The 25,851-nt window shown below is 47.9% G+C and overlaps 1 protein-coding gene across 1 annotated transcript in view; it reads left to right on the top strand.

Annotated features, from left to right (window-relative positions):
* The window catches only part of ATP8B1 (ATPase phospholipid transporting 8B1), a 124,694-nt gene that overhangs the window by 64,677 nt on the left and 34,166 nt on the right, over positions 1–25,851 (top strand). The window contains exons 3-11 of the mRNA XM_044242898.1: positions 15,943–16,040; positions 17,556–17,669; positions 19,402–19,500; positions 19,599–19,660; positions 21,980–22,052; positions 22,158–22,228; positions 24,195–24,277; positions 24,402–24,560; positions 24,731–24,819. Of these exons, the coding sequence (XP_044098833.1) occupies positions 15,943–16,040; positions 17,556–17,669; positions 19,402–19,500; positions 19,599–19,660; positions 21,980–22,052; positions 22,158–22,228; positions 24,195–24,277; positions 24,402–24,560; positions 24,731–24,819 (848 nt within the window). The remainder of the gene's footprint in view (positions 1–15,942; positions 16,041–17,555; positions 17,670–19,401; positions 19,501–19,598; positions 19,661–21,979; positions 22,053–22,157; positions 22,229–24,194; positions 24,278–24,401; positions 24,561–24,730; positions 24,820–25,851) is intronic.

The raw sequence follows: 25,851 nt of genomic DNA on the forward strand, positions 1-25,851 counted from the left end.
GAGAGAGGGAACACAAGCAGGGGGAGTGGGAGAGGGAGAAGCAGGCTTCCGGCCAAGCAGGGAGCCCCATGTGGGGCTCGTAGTCGGGACCCTGGGATCATGACCTGAGCTGAAGACAGAAGCCCAACCGACTGAGCCACTCAGGCGCCCCAGAAAGTTGGTTTCGTAAAGATGCCCTAGGCCAGCTGAGTTCAGCAGGTGTTCTGCGAGACCCATTTTGCATGCTTTTCAGTTGAAGGACCTTGGCTGTGGGCTGCGACTCTTAGCACAAGGGTAAGCCAGATCGTGCTGCTACAGGGTGCCACGGAGGAGGAGGTCAACCCACAGGTTTTACGGGAGTAATTTTACCCTTAGTTTACTTTGAGCAAGGATGGGCACAAACAAATGGGCGTGTTTCCCATGCTATGGGATGGGCCCTCATTTCCTGAGGAGTACATAAGAACAGCATTTCTTAGGGTGCCTCTGGGAAACACGACATTTGCCAGATGCGCCAGGACACAGATCTGTAGTCTCTGATACTGGAAACTCAGAATTCTGACACCTCTTCTTGGAGTTTAAGATTGTCCATTAGTATGAAAGGATCCAAGAACTCAAGGCATTCAATAAAGCAGTTTAATTTTATATAGCCACACGTTCCTAAAATTTCTTGACTCTAGAATGCTATGGGTTGGGTTTTTTTTTTTTTTTTCCCCCATCCCACCATCTTGTCGTCCCCTAGGTCAACTCCTTGAGTAATTCTGGGCCAGTGAGGAGCCAGCTTCCAGATGAAGTCCTTGGGAATGCATAAGGGATCGGGAGAGGTTGCTGGATTAATGCATACTGGCTCTTTTTTCGGAGCCTGGGCCTCCTCGGCCACACTGCCTTATTGGTGACCTCTCCCATCTGCCCGCTCTGCTGGCTTACCCATGTATTCACAGCTTCCCTGTCTGCAATGCGTTCCTACCTGAATCCTGCCTTCTGCCTTGGGCTGGTGTCCCGTCTCCTGTTGTCATGGCCAAGCTTCTGGAAACCCATTTCTCCGGTGCCACATCCTCCCGTTGCCCTGGGTTCTTCCCCTCCATGGGCTGCCCCACCACCCCAAGCATAACGCTTTCGTTAAAGTCCCCAGGAACCCCAGTGCAAGGCCAGTGAGCTTCTTGTCAGCCCTGCATTCTGGCCTGTTCTCTCTGGAGTGCCGGACCTTTGTAGCAGCCTCTCCTTTGGGAACGCTGACCTCCTTGGCAGGTGGCAATGTCTTCTTGTCCCAGCACTCTTCCTGTTTCTCCTTCCTTCTGGAGAATGTTCACCTCCCCCTTCACACTCCATTCTCTGTCTTCAGCCCTTCCTTTGGCAAGACGACTCCCTTTAACCTGAGTACGTACCGCACCTCTCCGTCACTCGGAGAGGCAAGATGCATGGTGGGGAGGAGGGACGACACTGGGTGCAGACTCTGGGCTTCAGCCCTGCTTCATGACTTGCTAGCTGTGTGACCTTGAGGAAAGGACATCCCTCTTCCATGCCGCAGTGGGCCCATCCGTGCAATGGGCGCAGTATCTGTACCTACTTCATTGAGTAGTTGTGCAGATTAAATCAGAAAATCAGTGTAACGGATTTAGGACTGTTTCAGGCATACAGTAAGTGCTCAGTAAACGGTAGCTGTTATCCCCACCACCCCCTCTGGCCAGTTCCTCCCTTAAGTCTTTCATGTCAGATTAAAAGTGGCTACTCTTTCCCATCGTCTCCTCCCTTCTTTCCATCATCATAACTTCTTCTTGACCCCTCCACCCCCTTTTGGGGTATTCAGGTTCTCTTGGACAGCCCCAGGCTGTAGCTGCAGACTCGTTCTTTTAAACCGCTCCTTCTGTCGCCAAAGCCAAGTACAGTGAATGGTTGTGGAGGTGGATGGGGTGAAGAATGGGCCATTTTCCCAGGAATGAGTTTGCTCACATACTGAGGAAATTTGGGATGATTTAGGGTCATCCCTGCCTCTGCCATCCTATAAGCCTTTCCCATGAACACAGCCTTCTCTAGCCTTTCTGTTTGCAGACCTGTGGTCTTTCCTAGCCCCCTGTAGTTTCTCAGGTAATGCCTTCCTCCTGGTCTCAGGTGGTCCAGCATACCCGCAGGGGGTCAAGGCGTAAGTCTCTCCAGCAGAGAAAGCAGAAAGCTCCATTCGTGGAGAAGTTCACGCAGGCACACGTGAAACCACAGGGACAGAGCGAAAGTTTGCAGAAGGAGCCTCACTCAGGCAGTGACCTGGTCTTGTAATGGGTTGACCTGTGCTTCCGCCCCGCGGGCTGGGACAGGGGAGGCTGCCCTGCTTCCGTGTGTGAGAGGCATGCATGAGCTGCCAAGTGGAGATAGGGAGGAGCTCGCTAGGAGAAGGGAGGGGGAGGCAGGGGCGTCCCGCAGGGGCACCGGGCTCGGCAGGGCATTTGTGCTCAGGTGCATCTGAGAGCCTCAGCACAGGTGTGACTAGGGAATCAGATGCGCTCTTCTGCCGCCTTCCCTGGTCAAGGAGGACTTCCTGGAGGGGAGGACACCTGAGCTGAGCCCTCAGTTAAGCGTGAGAGGGAAATCAGCCCCCGTGGTGTCAGGTGCAGGGTGTTCAAGCTGAGGCAGCGTGATGGGGGGCTCCGAGGAGCTGAGGGTGCAGGGAGCCGCGAGCCTTGTTTGGAGCCTAGATGGCGAGCTGGGGCTGGAGTCCAGACCTTGTCCTGGAGTCCGGACCTTGTCCTGAAGGCCCCAGGGAGCCATGGCAGCATTCTAGGTGCAAATAACATGGCTAGATGTGCAGTAGCCTCCTCCCAGCGTGGCTGCGGCGTGGCCACGCTTGTCCTCCTAGTCCAGGCTTCGTGGGGATGGGGGTGGGGGCTGGGAATGACTTCCCTGCGCCTGGGATCCGACTCCAGCTCCTTCCCTTGGCTGCTCGGGCCCCTGTGGTTTGGGCCTCTTGTCCTCTCCCGGCTGCCTGCCTGTGGTGCACAGCCGTTGTCACTGTGCTCTGTCACCCTGCCCTCCCCTCGCTTCCTGATTCGTGCAGCCTCCCCAGCCCGTGACTTCCCACCCTTCCCCAGTGCAGCCCCTTCCGTGTGCCGGGCTCCTTCTCACCCTTCAGCTCTCAGTGGAGTTGTCACTTCCATAGAGACATCTTCCGTGAGCGTCAGCCCTACCCTGGAGCAGACCCCCTACCCCCACCCCTCGTTGTATGAGCCCTTTGCACTTTCCTTCATACCCCTGAGGGCACTTAGGATTCTGCCCTTGAATGACTGTGTGACTCTCTCCCACCACACTGTTGGCTTCATGAGAATTGGGGCCCTGTTTATCCCATGCAAAGCCCAGAAGCAGCAACTATGTTGGGGGCATGGATTTATGTTAGGAATCCCGTGTTGGCACCAGCAGGGAGCAGACAGTAATCCGAGTAAAAACTGGTAAGGACCCGAACCAAGATGGCCAGGATGGAGAGAACGTGACAGATCATGACCCATGTCAGGGAGTTGACTTTCATAAATCCCACTGGATCCGAGGGTCAAGAGAAAAGGAGGCCTGAGCAATCACTTCTGGCTTAGGCTCCCCAGTGGGCGGTCTGGTTGTCCGTTGCTGCATGAAAAACCGCTCCAGACCTACCGGCACCAAGTCATCGTCATCATGTTCACAGATTCCGTGGGTCTGGGGTTCAGACAAGACGTGGCAGGAGTGGTTCGTTTCTGCTCTCGGGTGTCTGGGCCCTCAGCTAGGTGAAGACCTGAACAACCAAGGTGATGTGAACCCCAGGAGCCTGGAATCATCTGGAAGCTTCTTCACTCAGGTCTGGCCCCTGAGCTGAGTAACTCAAAGGCTGAACGGGTCTGTAGATGGAAGCATCTCTCTGTGGTTTGGGCTTCTGCCAGTGTGGCACTGGCGCTGCGGTGGAACGTCCTCTGTGGGGGGGGCTGTCTGAGGAACCAGCGTCCCGAAAGGTCAAGATCACAGCGGAAGCTGGTTGCAGAATTCAGGCAGCATCCCCTGTGCTGAGTGTCTCTCGGTCACGAGAGTGTCACCGAAGCTAGTTCTGATTCAAGGGAAGGGAAATTAGATGCCCTTTGTTGACGAGAAGTAAGAAGGTCACGTTGAACTTGGGAGATCCTCTCGCAGCCCCCTTCGGAGACTGATTTCTGCCTCCGTGGATAACGGAGCCGTTTGTAGGGATGATGGATGCTGGGGGAAGGAGAGGGGTTTGTTGTTTTGAACCTCACAAGTCAGGGACCTCAGTGGGACATCCACTTTGTGTTGCTGGCCACCTGGAAGTTAAAAAGAGATCACGAAGTGGTAAGAAATGATGTAGAACGAAGCTGCCTTGTTGCGGGAAATGATGGCACTTCACATTCTTAACCACGAGCTCATAGACAACCCTCAGTTTCAGTTCCCGGACAGCCATCCCGGGGACGTGGTGGACCGAATCCTGGGTCTTGCTGCATCACAGAAGTGGCGAGTTCTGAGGGAGAGGGTGACTGCAGGTCATGGCTTTGGGTCGGGGGGCTGTCTGGTGAGTACTCGGCCCTCACCCTGCCCGCAAACACACACACACAGCCCCACACGCCACAGCCATCTCCCAGCCTCTGGGCTCCTGGGGCGCCCACCTGCCCGGCCTGCATACTGTCTGTGCTTGAGGTTAGCCAAGAACATGACTGACGACTGCCCATCAGAACTAATTCTGCTCCCGCAGCTTTGAAATTGGAGCCAAGGCACACAGAGGCTGCGATGTCATTTGTCTTTGTTTTTTTGTTTTGTTTTGTTTTGTTTAGAGCCCAGTAATACCATGAACAGTATCCTGTGGGGGATGCTAAGCCACTCACAGAACAGCTTCTAGGCGCTTCTGAAACGTGAGCCCATAAGCAGTGGGCTCATTCACGGGCACTCTTCTCAACAGGCAGTCCCCAGAGACCTTTCTTCTTGCCCGGGATGGGCAGCCCTCTGTACCTGAAGGTAGAAAACTGTGTTTCTTTTTTAAAAATGAACTCTAGGCCCAACATGTGGCTTGAACTCTTGACCCCAAGATCTGGGAGTCACTCACTCTACTGACTGAGCCGGCCAGGTACCCCCAAACTACATTTCTTTGAAACCCTTCTCCAACTCAGAATTTTGTTCAGAATTCTCTTCTGGGTGGTTCACAGTACTTAAGATGGAATGTTCCATCGAGGAGGTTGCCCTCACTGGGCATGATTTCAGGTGGGGTGTGGCATCAACCCACGAGGGCAGCTGTTTGCCTGTCGAAAGCGGTATCCTCCAGAAGGATCTGGAATTAAGGATGTGGAGCTCTACAGCATTTGTGAATTCATTCTGATCTGGGACCAGAACACAGACTGGCTCACCGAGATCTGTAAGTCACAGGAAACCCAAAACATGCCGACGAGCTGTATTTTACACTCGAGTGGATGCATTTTGACTTTCCGACCCATCCCCCATGCAGAAGTTCCACTCTGGCTACTTATTTTCTGCCTCCAAGAAGCTGCAGGCCTCCTTCTACTGCTTTAGCTTTGTGACTACCACAGTCGCTGTCCGCTCACGAAAGGAAGGGTGTGGGGGGGCACCTGGGTGGCTCAGTGGGTTAAGCCGCTGCCTTCGGCTCAGGTCATGGTCTCGGGGTCCTGGGATCGAGTCCCGCGTCGGGCTCTCTGCTCAGCAGGGAGCCTGCTTCCCTCTCTCTCTCTCTGCCTGCCTCTCCGACTACTTGTGATTTCTCTCTGTCAAATAAATAAATAAAATCTTTAAAAAAAAAAAAGGGAAAAAAAAGGAAGGGTGTGGGGGGTGTTCCTGGCTGAGGGGTTTGTGGTGGGGGAGGGGATGAGGAGACTGCGCTCTCTCCTTCTGCAGAACCCGCTTTTGAGTCATTCATGACTGAACCTCGAGCAAGAAGCTCTTGCTCGTGGAGACCTGCGCGGTGCTGGCTTTTCTGAGGGCCGGTTTGAAACCTGCATCTCTGACGTGGGTTTTTGAGGATGGAAGTCACCTGAGGAAGACCTTGGCCGTCAGTGTCTCCACGGTTCTCCGTCCTGCTGGCGCAACAGAATCTTGTGTGGAGCTTTTAAACTCCCCTCAGTGCCTGGGTTGAGTTTCTGGAGGTGCTGAGAGGGTGAGTCTAGAGTGAGGCCACGGGAGGATCCATATTTTAAAATAAATCCCAGGGCGCCCAAGTGGCTCTGTCGGTGAAGCATCTGCCTTTGGCTCAGGTCATGATCCCGGGGTCCTGGGATCGAGTCAGGCTGCCTGCTCAGCAGGGAGTCTGCTTCTCCCTCCGCCCCTCCCCCCTGCTCATGCTCTCTCTCTCAAATAAATAAATAAAATCATTTTTAAAAAAATAAAATGAGGGGCGCCTGGGTGGCTCAGTGGGTTAAAGCCTCTGCCTTCGGCTCAGGTCATGATCTCAGGGTCCTGGGATGGAGCCCTGCATCGGGCTCTGTGCTCTAGGGGGGAAACTGCTTCCTCCTCTCTATCTCTGCCTGTGTCTCTGCCTACTTGTGATCTCTTGTCTGTCAAATAAATAAATAAAATCTTTAAAAAAAAAAAAAATGAACCCCACCAGGTTCAGCCTCCCTTCAGGACAGTCATCTGACACATCCCCCCAGTGTACCTGTTCCTCAGAGCGAGGTGTCTCAGCTCGCCTCACCTGGGTCTCTGTCCTAAAACCACCACCTAAGGGGCCCAGCTCCCCTTTATTTTCTTACCCAGAGGACACTTCTCTTATTCCATAAGGTCACTGATGGGATTCTGATCACCAAATCACAGGACATCTCTCGTGTCTGCTTACTGGGCACGTCTCTGTTTGCTACTGAGGCTCCTGCATTCTCACCTTTGTGACACGAGTTCTCCTGATTTCTCCCTGAGCCTCACAGTTTCTTTCCTGGATTCCTCCTCTCCTCCCACTACTTAAATATCTTGCCTGCTTGTAGCTTTGTCTCCTCCTCGCTTGCTTCTGACATAACCCATTCATACTCCTGGTTTCCACCCACATCGGCATGTCTAGTACCTTCCAATCTCTGTCTCTGCCCTAAACCTCAGCCTGGAGTCCAGATCTGTTTCTGTGGCTCCTGGATGGTCATGTCCACCGCCCCCCCCACATGTCCTCTAGGTGTTTTCAGTTCACCAGCCCCCAGCCAGACTTGCACCTCTGTGTCCTCTAGCTCGTTTGTGGTCTGTGGCTCGTCTGCCCAACCAGTCACCCCAGCGGGCACCCTGGGGTCATCTTTTTCTCCTTTTGACTTCATTTTGTTTTCTCATTCTTCCTCGCCCACATTCAGACCATTGATCTACAGTTCTTAAATCTGGCTTCTCTCCATTTGCATTCCCATAGTTCTGGCTCAGGCTCCCATCCACTCTCCCTTCAGTGACTGCACTGGTCTTCTGCCTCTAGATCTGATCTCTTTAAATACATCCTGCTCATTGCTGTGAGTGTGACCAGGGAAAACCATGATCTGACCAGCCACTCCTGTCCTGAATCCCTTTGGCTTGGCTGGACATCAGAACCCATGACCGCCAGACTTCCATCTTTTCCTGTATTGTTCACTTTTTTTTTTTTTTTAAAGATTTTTATTCATTTATTTGACAGAGATCACAGGCAGGCAGAGAGAGAGGAGGGGAAGCAGGCTCCCCACTGAGCAGAGAGCCTGATTCGAGGCTCAGTCCCAGGACCCTGACATCATGACCTGAGCCGAAGGCAGAGGCTATAACCCACTGGAGCCCCCCAGGTGCCTCTGTACTGTTCACGCTGGATCTATTCCCACCCATTCCATGCCTTTAGAAAAGTACTTTTTAAAATAGTAGATACAATGGTATAATGACCATAAGAAATTATCAAGCAACTTACCTACTGGCTTCATATGTAAACCTATAGAGGGAAGGAATTGAATTGTAAGCATATTGTTTTAAAAGGTAGTGCATGCCCCTGGATCCTAATTATAGGAGGGAACAGTGAAGATGAAGTCTCCTAACTTGTCTCCTCTGTTCTTCAGCCATGTGGTTTCCTTTCCCAGAAAGAAACTGATGTCATCGGTTTCTCAAATGACCTTCCGGAGATACACGTACACTTGTATATCAAAGAATACTTAAAACCTGTGTCCCTGTGTACTTACAGATACATAAACACACTTTGTCAGTATGTGTATAAGCATGCATCCCTATTGTGCATTAATTCTGTGTGTCCCATGCCAGGAAGCACAGTATGGTAGACACCCCAGCTTTTCTTTTTTTTTTTTTTAGTTATGTTGTGTTAGTCACCATGCAATACATCATTAATTTTTGATGTAGTGTTCCATGATTCACTGTTTGCATAGAACACCCAATGCTCCATGCAGTCTGTGCCCTCCTTAATACCCACCACCAGGCTCACCCATCCCTTCACCCCCCCTTCCCTATAAAACCCTCAGTTTGTTTCTCAGGGTCCACAGTCTCTTGTGGTTCATCTCCCCGTCCGATTGCCTTTCCTTCTCCTAATATCCTCCATGTTATTCCTTATGTTCCACAAGTAAGTGAAACCATATGATAATTGACTCTCTCTGTTTGACTTACTTCACTCAGCATAATCTCCTCTAGTCCCATCCATGTTGATATGAAAGTTGGGTATGCATCCTTTCTGTTGGCTGAATAATACTCCATTGTGTATATGGACCACATCTTCTTTATCCATTTGTCTGTTGAGAGGCATCTTGGCTCTTTCCACAGTTTGGCTGTTGTGGCCATTGCTGCTGTGAACACTGGGGTACATATGGCCCTTCTTTTCACTACATCTATATCTTTGGGGTAAATACCCAGTAGTGCAATTGCCAGGTCATATGGTAGCTCTATTTTAATTTTTTGAGGAATCTCCATACTCTTTTCCAATGTGGCTTCACCAACTTGGCATTCCCACCAAAAGTGTAAGAGGGTTCCCCTTTCCCCACATCCTCTCTTAACATTTGTTGTTTCCTGCCTTGCTAATCTTTGCCATTCTGACTGGTATAAGGTGGTATCTCAATGTAGTTTTGCTTTGAATTTCCCTGATGGCTAATGATGATGAACACTGTTTCATGGGTCTGTTAGCCATTTTTATGTCTTCACTGGAGAAGTGTCTGTTCATGTCTTCTGCCCATTTCTTGACTTGACATCCTTGCTTCTGTCCTTTAGTGTGATTTGGAGATCTTTCTGTGAGTACATAGAAAGCTGCCTTCTCCTCCTCCTCCTCCTCCTTCTTCTTCTTCTTTTTTTAGGATTTAATTTATTGAGGGGCACCTGGGTGGCTCAGTGGGTTAAGCCACTGCCTTCGGCTCAGGTCATGATCCCAGGGTCCTGGGATCAAGCCCTGCATCAAGCTCTTTGCTCGGCAGGGAGCCTGCTTCCCCTCTCTCTCTCTGCCTGCCTCTCTGCCTACTTGTGATCTCTACCTGTCAAATAAATAAATAAAATCTTTTTGAAAAAAAAGATTTAATTTATTGAGAGAGACAGAGAGCAGGAGCAGGGGGAAGGGCAGAGGGAGAGGGACAAGCAGACTCAGCTCGCTCGCAGGACCCCAACCGACATCACGACCTGAGCTGAAATCAGACCCTTAACCAACAGAACCACGAAGGCGCCTCAGCTGCCTTACTCTTTTTTGCAAACTGCATAGACTTTTGTCGTGTAGATGTTTAACTGGTTGCTCATGGTGGCATTGTTTCTGATTGTCCTGATAAACAGGGCTATGTTGAATAGTGCTAAGACATACCATTTCTCCTGTGCATGAATACATACGTGGGGGGTAAATTCCTAGAAGTGAAATTGCTCCATCTGCCAGGGCATGTGGGTGTGTTAAAATCTGATAGATGTGGTTCACTTGCTGTTCACAGAGACCACTTACGGGGGCCTGACCCTCTGCTCTCTTTTCAACCCAGCGTGTCATCAGATTCTTTGCTCTTTGCCAATATATTGCCATTGTAGGCTAAAAATTGGTACCTCCATGAAGAACTGCACTTCCCTTTTTATGAACTTGAGTATCTTTTCACATATTTAAGAACCAATGGAATTTCCCTTTGTATGAAATGTCTGTTCATGCCCTTTACCCATTTCTCTCTTCTGTGGTTTGTTGGTTTTTCCTTTTGATGTTAAACTTGAGATCTTTTTATTCTGCTTCTCCATTGTGGTTCGTACCAACCTATGTAGCTGTTTGGTTGTTGACTTGTCTGTAAACAAGAAATCAGAACCAGCAGTAAGGATGAGGGTCCAGGGGAACTTACTTTTTGTATGGCAGCTGTCAAAGGTTTGGGTGCCAGTGGGAGCACTCTGAATATCATGTGGCAATGTTTAGATGTGTTGAATATGCATTTACCAAATCTGGAGATGATTCTGAGCCATAGCTGGCCGACGTCACATGCATTTCTGGACACATGCATTGATGGGTTTACAAATGTTGTTAGTTGCTGTCTTCAGAGCTTTTTACCAAAGGGCCATATGTGCATTTTTTGCTGGTCAATTTATTATTTCTTCTCTTAGTATTTCCATTCTAGAAAATGGCATAAGCTTTCTTCTTTTTCTGTAAATTAGCCTTGTGGTCCAAATGTCTAGTAAAGTTCTCTGTTCCAAGTGAGTAATTTAGTAAATGTTTGATCAAAGAGACGAGTATTTCCAGGTGTTACTTTGCTGCCCTTCCTAAAGGCATGTGCTCTAGCACAGAGCTTCTCAAACTGTATTAGTAGGTGTTGTGTGATTTTTTTTTTTTAAATGTGCCAGTGGTCACATTAATTTTGAAAAGACCAAGTTAAATACAATTAAATACATTTCTTCTCTGAGCCCTTACTATGCCAGTGGGTCCATTGAAGGTCCAAAAGAGGGATGCAGTACAATATAATGTGTTTTGCAAATGCATTTAAAACCCCAGAACACTGTCTTCGCTTTTCTTAGGATCCCCGCTAGAAATTTTCCTCAAGCGATTAGCATAACACTCAGAGGAGAATTAGGAGAAGGCATCAGTTTGTTTACCCTCTGATTTGCCTGAATTATGCCAAACAAGGAACCTTGCTGGAAATAGGGTGATTATTGATTATTTGACTGCAGTCAGGTTTCTAAAATTAACTAGAAAATTCCTGTGGTTAAGGTCAGCATGTTGCAGATCAAGACCTACTGGTTACTTTATCCAGTTTCCCCAAGGTGTTATCACATCCCTAAAATGAAGAGACCAAGGGCATTTCTGGTAGACCCTTCACTGCCACTGCTTGAGGTCAGACACCCTTTCTGTCGGAAGCAACTAACATCAGAATGGGCTGGGGATGAGGCATGGTGCGGGACAGACGGAGGAACCACTGGCTACAGGCTGAATTATGGGGGAAATTTAAAGCAAAGTGAGGGTTGCTGGAGGGGAGGTGGGTGGGGTGATGGGCTTAAGGAGGGCACTTGATGAGCACTGGGTGTTACACGCAACTGATGAATCACTAAATCCTACCCTGAAACGAATGCACTGTATGGTAACTAAATTGAATTTATATATTTTTAAGATGTTATTCATTTATTTTAGAGAGAGAGAGTGCACACGAGTGGAGGAACAGGGGAGGGGGCAGAGAGAGAAGCAGACTCCCTGCTGAGTGGGGGGCTGGATCCCAGGACCCTGGGATCATGACCTGAGCCAAAGGCACACACTTAACCAACTGAGCCACCCAGGCATCCCAGCTAAATTGAATTTAAATAAAAAATTAAAACAAAAAAGAACCACGAGGTACGGGGGAGGCAATGAATCTAGCTTATTCACTAACTGGGCAGCTTATTCTTTCTTCTCGAGTTTTTCTGAGATTGATTTTTATCCCTTCCCTTTGGTCTTTTCTTGCTTCTTGAGGAATCCTGTCTGTTGTCCTTCTTAGCCTTCGTGGGTTTTAGAACAGCAGCTCCATGAGGTTCTGGGACACTGGTAGGTGGAGCTGTGTCGCAAACCATCTGCATGCTAACAGAAACTGTTAAAAGCACATACATTTTCAAGTTACCAAGACCGAGAATGGATTCAAGATCACCCTTTAAAATCTCTTTTTTAGCTCTTTTTATTTAGATCTCCTGTTCCAGCGGGGGAGAACTGTGCTGATCGTGTACACGAGATTCTGGTCGTGTAGCAGCGCACGTTGTAACAGTGCTTATGAGTTGTCTTACGGTTCCGTTTTAATTTTCCCACTTGATAAAACTGCACTTATGCTAGAAAGAGGCTGGGTGCAGTTCCGTGTGTGATGGCGCGATCATGATGATTACCCAATGAAGGGCGGCCAAGATGAGGCAAGAGAAATTTGTAGTAATGGTATTGTGGTTTTTAAAAAAGTAAAACAGAAAAGGAAGCATTAAAAACTGAAATACAGTATTTTTAGAAGTATATCTTTATTTTGATAATTGTATAGGATTGATAATTTTAGGGGCACCTCAGTGGCTCACGTGGTAATCCCAGGGTCCCGGGATTGAGTTCTGCATCCGGCTCCATGCTCAGTGGGGAGCCTGCTTCTCCCTCTCCCTCAGCCCCTCCCCCTGCTTGTGCTTGCTCATGCTCGCTCTCTGTCAGATAATAAAATCTTTAAAAAATAATAATAATTTTAGAATTCTTACCTGTAAATGTTCTTTAATATATTCCCATCTCCACAAATAGTTGAATCCCTTTAGTTGTTAATTTCCCTCTCTTGCTGGTGTGCCAGGGAGGGGGAGGGGTTCATTCCAGCTGGGTTGACCACCCATGTATAGCCTACAAAGGAAGTTCATCTGGTATGCACATTCAAATCCAAGTCTTCGGAAGACCTGATGGCAAGAGGCGCTTCCTCAACTTTCCTTCCTGATGGATGACATCCTTGTCTTGAGTTTTCCTAGTAGCCCTATGCTTATCCCTTCCTGTGAGGAAACCAAGTGAGGTCAGGTACTTGACTTCCGCCCTTCCTGGTGGAAAAGTCAACCCTGTGCTCAGAAGCAGCCCTTCCTCCTTGGCTCGTGGGCAAACTTCTTGGGGTCGTTTGGAGCATAGATCGCAAAAGAAGTCCCAGTGCATACAGCCAAATGGTCGGAGAAACTGGACTCCTCAGCATGACGTCTTACACGTAAAAAGCACTGAGCAAATGTTCGCTCCAGGGCCACATGTCATGGGCCAGAAGAGGTCAAGCAGCAAGTGGATAAAACAGACCAGGCGGGTGGAAATATTTTCCTTCTGTGGATGTAGCCTGACTGCCGGGTGCATCATCGCTCAGTGAGAAGGTCCCTTTCGCTGAAATTTCCATTAGGTTCTAGGCTCCATCAATGGGGCATCCGCGGCGACAGAGAGGACTTGAGCCAGAAGTAAACTAGATCTCACCTTGGGAGCTTGACCTTTCCTAGTCATCAGGAAGGTCTGCAAGCATATCTTCCATGGGTACTTTCAGCACATCATGGGGGGCCCCAGTCTGCCCGGTGAGCTGGTTGCAGGCCTGGAGACCACCGGCATGCCTGTCACCAAAGTAGCTAAGCCTGCAGTAGTGGGACCCTCGTTTCAGTTTTGCAGAGTGAAGGCCACGTAAGGGGACAGATTGGAAGCCAGGGAGTCTCCAAGGCCAGCGCCGAAGCTCTAGAGGAAAGAAGGGAGGACCAGACACCCAGTAGGAGGAGTTCCTATCACTACGGGATGGCTGACAACTGCTATAACATAGGGAGAGACAGGTCAACTCAGAAATCTACCTCCAGCGAGTCCTTAGCTGACTCTGGACCCACTAGAAATGATAAAAAGAAAGGAGTCTGGACCAGCCCAAGAAGCAGCAGCTACAGCCACACCACAAAGGACCCCAGGATATTTTGCACATCAGGGAGGAGCCCATCTCCTGCTGATTCAGGTTTTGGGAGTAAGAGAGCCACTGGATTGGCTCTTTGTTGAGAAACTTTAAAGCCAGCCCTACCACAAAACAGTGGTCCCACCGTGAGGAGGAGAGGTGGGTGTTGTGTCTCAGGCTGTGGAGGGAGGAACACGGGAGACCACTGTGGAGATGGCAGAAGGTAGCCAGGGGCTGGGTTTCGGGAGCAAGGAAGCTGTAACCTTGGAGTCTCATTAAAAAGGAGACATGGGCAAAAAGGCTCATTAAAAAGGAGTCTGGGGGGGCCCAGGCTCAGAGAAGACTTCCTGGAGACCATTACAGCTTGCCTTTGTGAGGGTTAGATAGATATACAGGCCATCTCAAAGTGGAACACATCTTTTGTTGGAATCTCTATGTCCCACAGCCTAGTGGTAACCTCACAGTGGATTGACTGTGTGATGTCACCATGGTGCAAGCTGAGATACCAATCTTGAAGTCAGACGACCCCCACCTCGCCCTCCGGCTCTTTAGAGACAGTATTAGGGCGCCATCTTGCCTCAGGCCTTCCTGACTGGTTCTCCAATGCTGTAGCTAAGGTCATACCACCACCACCTCCTCCCTCTCCTCTTCCCACCCCCCAGCGCCCCATGATGTCTCTGAATGTAGACTGGACTCCGGTCCCTTCAGGGGCAGTCAAGAGAAGTAGGAGGAGGCTGCAGCATGAATTGTGGGCAACCAAAAGAGGAGAATCATCACCCAGACTTCCTACTTCTAAACAGATACCTGGAAAATATTCTTATGAAATCCACAAGACAATCTGAGAATGTTTATAGCAAAAGAATTTGTAATAGCAAGATGCTAGAAGCACCCCAAATATTCACCAACAGAAGAACTGATAACCTGTGGTCTACACATGGTACTATAAGCCAGTGGCAGTAAAGAGCAGTTACCCACACTAGTGTTGATGAAACTCACATAGTGTTGAAGGTGGAAAAGCTGATTCACGGAAGAATCCACGTGATACAGCTAAAACTGGCCTGAACAACTTATTTTGGGGGGTGCGTACTTGATAAACCTATACAGAAAAATAAAGGGATGATAAGCACAGATGTTAGGAATGTGGTTGGTGGTTAGGGTGGGAATGAGGAAGATGTGATCTCCCAGGAGGTAGGAATTGTTCTATTAAACCCGTAGACAGCGCCTTCCAGTAACCATGGAGAAAACTATCCCCAAGGAGAATCAGGGTAGGAAGAGCTAGTGCTGGCCGGTGGGGGAAGGGGATGGTTAGGGAGAAGGGCTTAATGAGACACCTGTTGGGTGAGAAATGTTCCCCCCAGCATTAGAGATGCTGTGGACATTTTCAGGTTACTCGGAATTTGGGTCTCTGCTGATTGAACGGACTGAGTCCGCTCAGCGCTGCGGGTGTGACATTAAGCGTGTGAGGTAGAGCAGAGGACATTGATCTGCGATCAGGTCCCAAGAGTGTTGAATTAGTCAGTGATGGCCTTTTCTTTGACTTATCCATTCACTCACTATTTAATGGGTTAAAAACTTTACAAACCAAGTATGTGAGTGTGAAAATAATAATTTGGTTTCATTTAGCTGTGACCTCCCGAGGCTCTGGGATTGTGTTTGGCTCGTGTTTAATGAGGATTATTCTTAGAACCCCAGTGTTCTATGGACAGTCGGTCAAATGACAACATGTCCACTAGTTTGCTGGGGCTGTGCTGTAACAAAGTGTCACCATCTGGGTGGCTTCAACAGCAGAAACTTAATTATCTCCGATCTGGAGCCTGCAAGTCTGAGATCAAGGTGTGGGCAGGGGTTGGTTCCTCCGGAGGCTGGAAGGGAAGGAAGGGTCTGTTACAGGCCTCGCCTGTTGGCTTGGTGGTGGCGGTGTTTTCCCTGTGACTTCACCACCTCGACCCACTGTGCATTATGTGTGCAGATTTACTTTGTTTTAGAAGGCCATCAGTCCTGTTGGGTTGGGGGCGACTCTAATGACCTCATTTTAACTTGGTTCATCTGCAGTAACCCGAATTGGAAGTCAGGTCATTGTATAATATAAAGGTTATGTTACCAGGTTATATTCTGAGGCTCGGAGTGGGAGTTCAGGCTTCAACATCTGAACCCAGGAAGGACAAAATTCAGCCCATACCCATATGCTAATTCTCTGCCCGATGGGCTTTTTTCTCTTTCTTTTTAAAAGATTGTACATGGCAAGTCAAAGCAAACGATCGAAGCTTCCATGAACAACCTCACTTCATGAACACAAGGTTCTTTTGTATTAAGGAGAGCAAGTACTCGGTAAGTTGATTTTAACTTTCTAAAAACTCTTTACTAAAAGCCAGTGTCCTCCAGTGGCCCCTATGCTTACCAGCTTCATGAGACTCCTGCCTTGCAGGTCATCCCTGGCCCCGGGCCGTTGGTCATCATCGTCGGTTCTATAGAGTATCATGATCATTCATCACACTCAGTTTTATACAGGTGAATAGGAGTGGCTTGACACGGACCAAAACAAAATTCTGTAGACTGGAATCTTCCCGATGGGCACAGAGCTCTCGTAATGTTTTATATAAGAATTTATAATAATGTCACAGAAGCCTTGTGTTTGAAAGTAATAGGAATTTGAAAGGAATCTTGATAACTTCTCTCCCACTTCTCTGCCTGTGACAGACTTAGAGACTTTGAAGATATTTTCACCTCCGATAATCCTGATTACCTTTAAAAGAGGATTACGCTTGTCAAGTGTGTGCTTACATGTTGGAATACGTCTTCCAGCTCTCTAGGACAGGGACACAAACGGGCTAGTTGAAGACAACAGAAATTCGTTCTCTTACAGTGTGGGGAGCCAGAAGTCCAAAATCACAGTGTCAGCAGGGTTGGTGCCTTCTAGAAGGCATGAGGGAAGGTCTGTTCCAAGTTTCTCCCCTAGCTTCTGGAGGTGACTGACAATCCTTGGCGCCCCCTGGCTTGTAGACACATCCCTTCAATCTCTGGCTTCATCTTCACATGGCCTTGTCCCTGTGTGTCCTCATGTCTGTGTCCAGCTGTCCTCGTCTTCTAAAGATGGCAGTTGTCAGATCAGGACCCACCTTAATCCAGTGTGATGTCGCTATAACATGATCCCATCTGCAAAGACCCCGTTCCCCCATGACAGTCATGGGTCCTACGATTAGGATCAAGCATATCTTTTGGGGCACACAGTACAGCACATAGTAGCCTTCATCCCTCCTTAAGTAAAAGAGTGTCCCTCCTCCAGCTTTGTGGTCCATGCGGACATCTCGCTTTGCTCCATTTTCTTTCTTTCTTTCTTTTTTTTAAAGATTTTATTTATTTGATAGACAGAGACCACAAGTAGGCAGAGAGGCAGGCAGAGAGAGGAGGAAGCAGGATCTCCGCTGAGCAGAGAGCCCGATGCGGGGCTTGATCCCAGGACCCTGGGACCATGACCTGAACCGAAGGCAGAGGCCCCAACCCACCGAGCCACCCAGGCACCCCTTTGCTCCATTTTCTAAGAGGCTCTGAGGAGTCGAGGAATCTGCCAGCAGCGTCTACTTGTCCCCCAGCCAGATTTGCCGTGGAGATCCTTTGAGGGCAAATGTCTACTTCTTGTTACTGTCTCTAACCTGAGCCTCCAAGAAGTCAAGGAGGCCCTGTTTAGAATAAAAGGCATAAAGGAAATCTCAGTGTCTTTCTGGCCAATGTCCCTGTGTCACCATAGGCCATCAGGCTTTAGGGATTTTTGCAGGTGTGTTTACACTGGGACAAATGTGTGACCTCACGTAGAGTGACTTTCTTTCTTTTTTTTTTCCCCAACAGAATAATGCAATTAAAACATACAAGTATAATGCGTTTTCCTTTCTACCGATGAATTTGTTTGAGCAGTTTAAGAGAGCAGCCAATTTCTATTTCCTGATCCTTCTTATCTTACAGGTAATGACCTTTGACATCTTAAATCTGTTTTGAATTGTGATGACTCAGTAACACTGAAACTGTGGACATGTATAATCTTGAAAGTAGTGTAGTTAGTTACGTTAGTGTAACACTAACGTAAAGGAATAGTGCCTCATACAGAACCAGGGCGACAGTGTTCCATGAACAGGGAAAGGAAGCAAATGGAGATATTTTAATTGTTTATTTTTTTTAAATTCCATTTCATCCTGATGTGAGTGTTAAAACTGGTTTCCCCAAAGTGACTACAGTTAAAACCTTCACTTTGTAAAATTATTTGTACCTTAAAATTCTGGTTTTCTGTGTGCTTGCTTGCCCTTTGTTTTCTCTTCAGATGCTTGATTTCCTCAAGAATATTAATTTGTGTTAATATTTGAGTCATAAATCTCAATAAATTATTTTTGCAAGGTGCTTTTACATGGACAAAAGGCCTGTTCTTTTCCTGAGTCTTTGTCCCCATTGTTGCAAAGGATTCACTTTACCTGGAGAGTGTTAATTTTCCCTGTGTAGTAACTGTTGTTAGAATCTGAGAACTTTACACCCTCTCGTTGCCAGACTGTTGACCTTTAGCCCCTGATGTGCAGGCTACAAAGGGCCGCATAGCCACTTGGTGTTACCAGCTTTTTTACAACCAGAACTGGATTTAGAAAACGGTCTCATCTGCTGGGATTCCCTCCGGAAGGCTTCATGAGATGGGAGTGTGTGTGTGCCCAGGTCGGGGTGGAGGGCATGGGGGGAGTGGCGAGGAAACCCGAGGGAGAAACAGAGACCCGACAGATGCTGTAGAATATGAAACCTCCAGGTTTGAGAGTACAGAACGGTCCTGTTATCAGGAGGGACCTTTGAAATAGGCCCATGTGGAGACAAACTCTAAAATTTGAAGGTTCTGCTTTGTAATAAGTGAGCTGTCCTTCCCTGCCTGCCTTCCTTCGAACAAGAAAAAGGGGAATTACACACAGTTAAGAATAATGCGGCAAGTGATCTTTCTCTCTTCCAGCCCACCCCTAGTCATCTTCTCCTAAGATAGAGCAATTTAAATTGAAATAAATTATAGCCAGTTGCTTGCCTTGTTACTTCACTTAATTCTTCTCTGTGATGCGAGGGCTATCATAACCTCCATTTTGCAGAGAAACTGGGGTCTGGGCAGGTATAGGGACTTGCTCCAAATCCCAAAGCCCTAAGTGAGAGAGCAGGACAGGATTTGGATCCAGGAATTTCTCTGCAGAGATTGTCCTTTTAACCACTACATTATGTGGTCTGAGGATCCATAATGGATTACAAGAGATCTTTACTAAACTTGCCTCCCAATCTTTTGTTCCAACTTGAAGCCTGTCTTCAAGGGGACAAGGCCTCCTGGGAGGGCAGCCCCTTTCTCGGCTGGACCAGTAGCCGTGACCGCCAAAGATGCCCAGAGCAGTAATGAGCTTTCAGCCACTCCCTAATGCGTCCTGACCTCCATCCTGAGACCCTCAGAGACCACTGGCTGGGCAACCAGCAGTGGAGAGCCTGTTCTCTGCTCGTCCTCTGGGATCTGTTCCTGGAGGTCAGAAGCTGGAGAGGGCAGCAGGAAGAAGGTTGGCTGGAGGCTCGGATGCCTTTCCTTTCCTCCAGGCTCTGCAGGGCGTAGACTCGGGTGTCGGGGGAAGTTGGAGTTAGCAGTCACCTGTAGAGGCCATGCTTCCGTGGGCACACGTCTTCCTTGTGTTTCTGGCAGGCAATACCTGAAATCTCGACCCTGGCATGGTACACCACCCTGTTCCCCTTGCTCGTGGTGTTGGGCATCACGGCCATCAAGGACCTGGTGGATGACGTGGTAAGGATTGCTCGTGCGGCTTTCTCCTCACTGAGGCGGCATCCGTACCTTCTATTTTGAGATGATTAAAATAACCTTTTGCCTTCTGTCTTGTAAAGGCTCGCCATAAAATGGATAACGAAATCAATAATAGGACGTGTGAAGTCATTAAGGATGGCAGGTACTGTGCCTTCCTTTGTTTGTTACTTAGTTACAGGGGTAGAGTGGGTCACTGTGCTCAGAAACATGCTTAGAGACAACCCTTCCGACCTTAGAAGGCTGTCAGCACAGCGGCCGTTTCCCTTGAAGGGTCTCTGTTTATTTACTAAGACTTGGTCTCCTCCTCGAGACCCAGAGGCTCTATGCCAAGTTGGGTTACGGGCCCTACGGTAACAGCACTGTTGTGTTTATTTATTTTTTTTAACTTTGATTTATTATTTGAGAGGGAGCAAGATGGAGCAGGGGGAGGGGCAGAGGGAGAAGCAGGCTCCCCGCTGAGCCGGGAGCCCGATGCAGGACTCGATCCCAGGACCCCGGGGATCATGACCTGAGCCGAAGGCAGACCCTGAACTGATGGAGCCACCCAGGCGCCCCAGCACTGTTGACACTCTTTACTCCTTCCGCCGGCAGTTCCCACCTTTGCCGTTCCCAAACCGATGTGTTCAAGATTCTGCCCAAATACCTTGACACCTTTCCTGATTCTCCATCTCAAGGGATTTCTCCCTTCTCTGCACTTCGAGGGCATTTTGCTTTGCTCTTTCTTCTCATGGCCTGACTTTCATTAGGGTTATTGGTTATTGGTTATTGGTTATTGGTGTCGGCGTCCCAGCTGCCCTGAACTTTCTCAAAGAGACTGTCCTGATGGTATTCGGTTAGGGTTTTTGTGGGGTTTTTTGTTTGCTTGTTTGTTTTGGTCCCTCAGAGCCTCCGACACACCGACAGTCCTCCATAAATGTTAAATAACCATCGTCAGCTGTGACCGAGGTGCCAACTCACAGACCAGCAATGAGCTGTTTTCTGCGCAGCGCCTGGAGGCAGAACCACAAGTCAGGGGCTAAAAATAGTGACTGAGAAGATGCCAAATCCCTGTGCTGTACCCCGGAAACTAGGATATTCTAGATCAATCACACTTCAGTGAAAAAGAAAAAAAATAGTGTGAAGGCCCAATTCAAAGACTCCTTTAGATGTCGACCCTGAGAAAAAGAAGGTGACTTAGACACACAGTTCTGCTGTGTCTAATTTGCATACAGACGCTGTCAGTCTGTTTGGATGACTTTTTTTCCTGCCCCAATAAGTGGATTCTGTTCTGAAGGTTTCCGTTCAAATCACTTAGAGTCAGGGAGAGCGGTAACATTCACAGCCAGCCCCCACGACCCTGGCGATAGGCCACAGCCTGGTTAACTCCATTGATAAAGAGTAGTTCCGAGTGGCCTTGAATTTGGGGTCGGGTGCATATCTGATGGGGCTGTCGCCCCAGCTCCCCCTGGACTAGGGTCAAGCCTGTGTGGAGACTCAGACCTTGTCAGGAGGGTAGGGGACCTTCCAAGGGGAAACCAGATGTCACAGTGGAAGGGTTCAACTGAATTGCCTCTCATACCCCCAGAAAGCTGTGGGAAGAATGTTCTTAACTTGTTCATTTATAATTTGACACTCATATGCCAATTCTAATATACAGTTTTCCAGATACTGACATGTAAACTACCACTTCATTTCTTGACAGATGAGCCACGTTTTTTCTTTTTGATGCTAAGATTAAGAATTGTGTATTAAATTCTAATAAAATTGGTGAAACTGGTGTATAGGCATATATTTAAGATGTATTTTAAGTTGAAAAAAAATGCCCATTCTCAACTCCAGCTCTCTTTTATCCATGAATTAATGGGAGGACACACATAATAATTGGATTTCCGCCTCCAAAGAAATTAAGATTATTAGTTGTGATAGATTCACAGTATCTGTCAGGGATACCTTTTGTATAGATGAACATCTTTAAAACAGACTACTTGTTTTAAAAGATATTTTAAAAAGATGTTTAAAAAAGATGCTGACTTGTGAGATATTTAAAGGGTATTTCCTATGGAATTTAAGACTGAAAATAGCCCCGGGACAACCTGAGACCTGCGTCCTGAGCAGGTGGTGGACAGCCCAGAGCAAAGAGAGCGGGAGAGGTAGGAGCACACAGGACGGGAGCAAAAACAAAGGCGGTGCCCGGCATCCCTCCTTGCCGCACATTTAAGTACCCCCTCTAGCCTTCACTATGTGACCTAGGAAGGAACAGGTCACAAAGGTCCCCATCACCACCACTTCCTTTAGAGGAGACTGTGATTCCCGCAACCACTCAATGTGGTTTCATCCTTCAGTGGCTGTCCTTTTAGGAAAACCCTTTCTCTGTGATAGTCCCGCTTTCCCCGGAATGGTTGGCTTCTAGAAAGAATAATTCCAAATCTTTTGCCAGTAACTTTGAAAAAGCCAATAAACTATCATTATTTTTAACATTTAGATTCAAAGTTGCCAAGTGGAAAGAGATTCAAGTTGGAGATGTCATTCGCCTGAAAAAAAATGATTTTATTCCCGTAAGTGAATAAACCCTGCATGCCTCGTGTGTTGACCTCCCAGCGGCTCTGGCTCAGTTTTGTCTTGGGGATCTTTGTGTGATCGGTGCGTTTTGTTCTGAGCAGGCTGACATCCTGCTGCTGTCCAGCTCGGAGCCCAACAGCCTCTGCTATGTTGAAACAGCCGAACTGGACGGGTAAGTGGGTCTTCACTGGGTCTGTTCTGAGGCCGACGGTTGAGGGCACATTCATTCCACTGAAAATTGCATCATGAAAAGGAGCCTGAGGTCTGGCCCTGCCCCCCAGCACTTGCTGGGTACCCAACAGTGTCCCCAGCAGACCAGCCTCTCTTTTTCCCAATTCCATCTGTAAAGTGGGGATTTCAAGTCTGCCCACCCCCAACTTTGAGGGAACGTAGAAGCATGGATGCCTGAGCCCTTTGTACACACCTGAGCAGTGTCGAGATGTCGAGATGCATACTGTCGGTATAATCTGTTTTAGAAAAAAACAGATTCTTAGGAGTATCTGTCAGTAGGCACTTCTGGATTTTCCCTTCGTTGGTTCTGGTCACTCCACTGCCACTGCTTTTGACCAGTTTGGAATGTGTTACTTGAGTGCCTACTGTGTTGCCTTAGCGTTATGTATTAGCTCATTTAGTCTCCTTAGCAACCCTATGAGACAAGTATTGGCCCTACCTCGATGTTACCCACGAGGAAAGGTGGGCACAAGAATATGAGGTAGCCCACACAAGGATCTGAGGTAGCCTGCCCAAGGTCACACAGCGAGTGGCCGGGTTGGGACGCTGCTCCCCTGTGCTGGCTCTCCAAGCTAGGGTCGGCACTTCCCTCTCTGAGGTGAGCACCTTACCTCACACCCTAGATACTCGTAAGTTCTCTGTGGAGAGCTGAAGTCCTCTCAGAGGCACCAGGTCTGTCTTTGCTCTGTAAGTTAGTCAGCTGATGAGTCTTCCCTATAAAACAGCCATTATCCCCATGAGTGAAAGCCTCTAAAACTTTTCAAAGGTAGCAAATCCCAACAGGCCCTGTCAGAACAGACAGAACGGGAAGGTTGAGGGCCGCAGGTCAGCGTCTGAATATATGGGAACCCCAGAGTCCGTGTTTGGGGAGCCCACAAAAGGACGTCCAGCGCCCACATGCCCAGCCTGAGTGTCCTTTTTCCAGAGCGTGCGCCTTCCTTGCTCTGTGGGTGGGAAATGCCACGTGCTGGGGGGTAAGGCTCCCACCTCCGCTCCTACATAGAATTCTCTTTCAAAGATATGGGATCCAGTTATTCTCTTTGGAAATAATAGGTTGACAGAGTCCAAACACTTTCTGTAACAAATACGTCTTGTAGAATCATCTTAGTGTGATTAAATATTAGAAGCTAAGTTGTTTTTTTGTTTAAAGATTTTATTTCTTTCTTTTAGGGAGAGAGCCTGAGCAGGGGGAGGGGGAAAGGGTCAGAGGAGAGAGAGAATCTCGAGTAGACTTTGTAGTGAGCACAGAGCCCAATGCAGGGCTTGATCCCATGACCGTGAGATCACAACCTGGGCTGAAACCAAGAATCTGATGCTCAGGCGACTAAACCCCCTGGGTGCCCCCACGAACTAAGTTTTTAAATAGCAGTTTGATGGGGTGCCTGGGTGGCTCAGTGGGTTAAAGCTTCTGCCTTTGGCTCAGGTCATGATCCCAAGGTCCTGGGATGGAGCCCCACGTTGGGCTCTCTGCTCAGCAGGGAGCCTGTTTCCCCCTCTTTTTCTGCCTGCTTCTCTGCCTACTTGGGATCTCTGTCAAATAAATAAAATCTTTTAAAAATAATAATAAATAGCAGTTTGATAGTCTAGGCTGGCGGCAGAAGCGAAGTTAGCAAGGAGGAGGATAGGAAGCACGTGGGTGCCTCCGTCCCAACCATATTGGCCCATAAAAACAAACAGTGAAGGGGACCAAAATTGCACAAATCATTGCCAAGGAAGTTTTTCTGTTGTTCTGGAAATAACCTCACTAAATCCAAAGTTCCAAGGCAAACAGAGTCTGAAAATCGGAAAAGCTAATGACCTAGCTTTTGCTTCCAGGAATACCTAATGTTATTTTGTAGCATTTTTCATATATTTCCTTTCCAGGCTCCAAATTTTACTCATTTAATTTTCTTTTCCTCTTTTTTTAGAGAAACCAATCTAAAGTTCAAAATGGCACTTGAAATCACACACCAATACCTCCAAAGAGAAAATTCATTGACAGCATTTGATGGTTTGTGCAAACATGTCTGTCTTTGTTTTAAATTTTAGTTGCTCAACTCAGTCCCAGTTAATTAAAATTAAAACCACAAGCTCTTTCGTATGTGAGTACTTACGTGAATCATATTTGTCTAAAGGTCTTATTGAATGTGAAGAACCCAATAATCGACTAGATAAGTTTACAGGAACACTGTTTTGGAGAAACACAAGTTTTCCTCTGGATGCAGACAAAATTTTGTTACGTGGCTGTGTCATTAGGAACACGGATTTCTGCCATGGCTTGGTCATTTTTGCAGGTAATTTCTGACTTTCTTGGGAAATTGATCTGATACGTGCTTTTAAGTCTTAAAGAGGGGATTGTTTTTTCTGTTCATTGTCCGTCAAAACTGAAGAAAGAGTAGTTTTATTGACATGGCCGTGAATTGATTTTCCCAAGTATTGATCATATTGAATTTTCTGCTTTTAGGTGCTGACACGAAAATAATGAAGAATAGTGGGAAAACCAGATTTAAAAGAACTAAAATAGATTACCTGATGAACTACATGGTTTATACGGTACTTATTTTCTATTTCAGTAGATGAGAGGCTAGACTGTTGTCTTTTGCTGTAATGCTGTTTTGGCCTATTTTATTTTATTTTATTTGACAGAGAAAGATCACAAGTAGGCAGAGAGGCAGGCAGAGAGAGAGAGGGGAAAGCAGGCTCCCTGCTGAACAGAGAGCCTGATGCGGGGCTCGATCCCAGGACCCTGAGATCATGACCTGAGCCGAAGGCAGAGGCTTAACCCGCTGAGCCACCCAGGTGCCCCCAGGCTTTTCTTTTTTTTTTTTAAGATTTTATTTATTTATTTGACAGAGAGAAATCACAAGTAGATGGAGAGGCAGGCAGAGAGAGAGAGAGGGAAGCAGGCTTCCCGCTGAGCAGAGAGCCCGATGTGGGCCTCGATCCCAGGACCCTGAGATCATGACCTGAGCCGAAGGCAGAGGCTTAACCCACTGAGCCACCCAGGCGCCCCCAGGCTTTTCTTAATGCAGAGAAATCTTAACCTCTGCGAGCCAAGGAGAAGAACGCATGCGGTGTTCCAAGGCTAGGTGGGAGAGAGAGGACTCGCTTACTTTTTTCTCAGAAATGCCATACCTCCAATAGGAGAATCCTTTTGGGAATTGAAATTCCAGTTGTAGGAGCCTCTGATTGAGTGTCTTTTAACTAGAGTGACCAGGGAGCCCAAGATAAGTTCGTGGGACTGGGCTCCTAGAGTCAATGTAGGGCTGATTTTACTGCTATTAGTTTCCCCAAGGGGTAGTTCTTGTAAACGTAAACTTTCCCCCATCACATATACTGTATAAGTCTACATAAAAGGCAAGGCTAAGTATAAGGTGTTTTGAGGGGTCCCCAAGAACACCCCTGGCTTTAGTGGTTCACTAGGAGGACTCATAGACTAGAGCAGCTAGTTCGCCTCATAGCTATGACTTACTGTAACTTACTACAAAGCAAGATCAGCAAAGACAAAAGGCCCATGAGGCAGAGTCTGGAGGAAGCCAGGTGGCAGCTTCCAAGAGTCTCTCCCAGTAGGCTCACACGGCAAGA

This window comes from Neovison vison, chromosome 3 (genome assembly GCF_020171115.1).
Source record: "Neovison vison isolate M4711 chromosome 3, ASM_NN_V1, whole genome shotgun sequence".
NCBI classification, from domain to species: Eukaryota; Metazoa; Chordata; class Mammalia; order Carnivora; family Mustelidae; genus Neogale; species Neogale vison.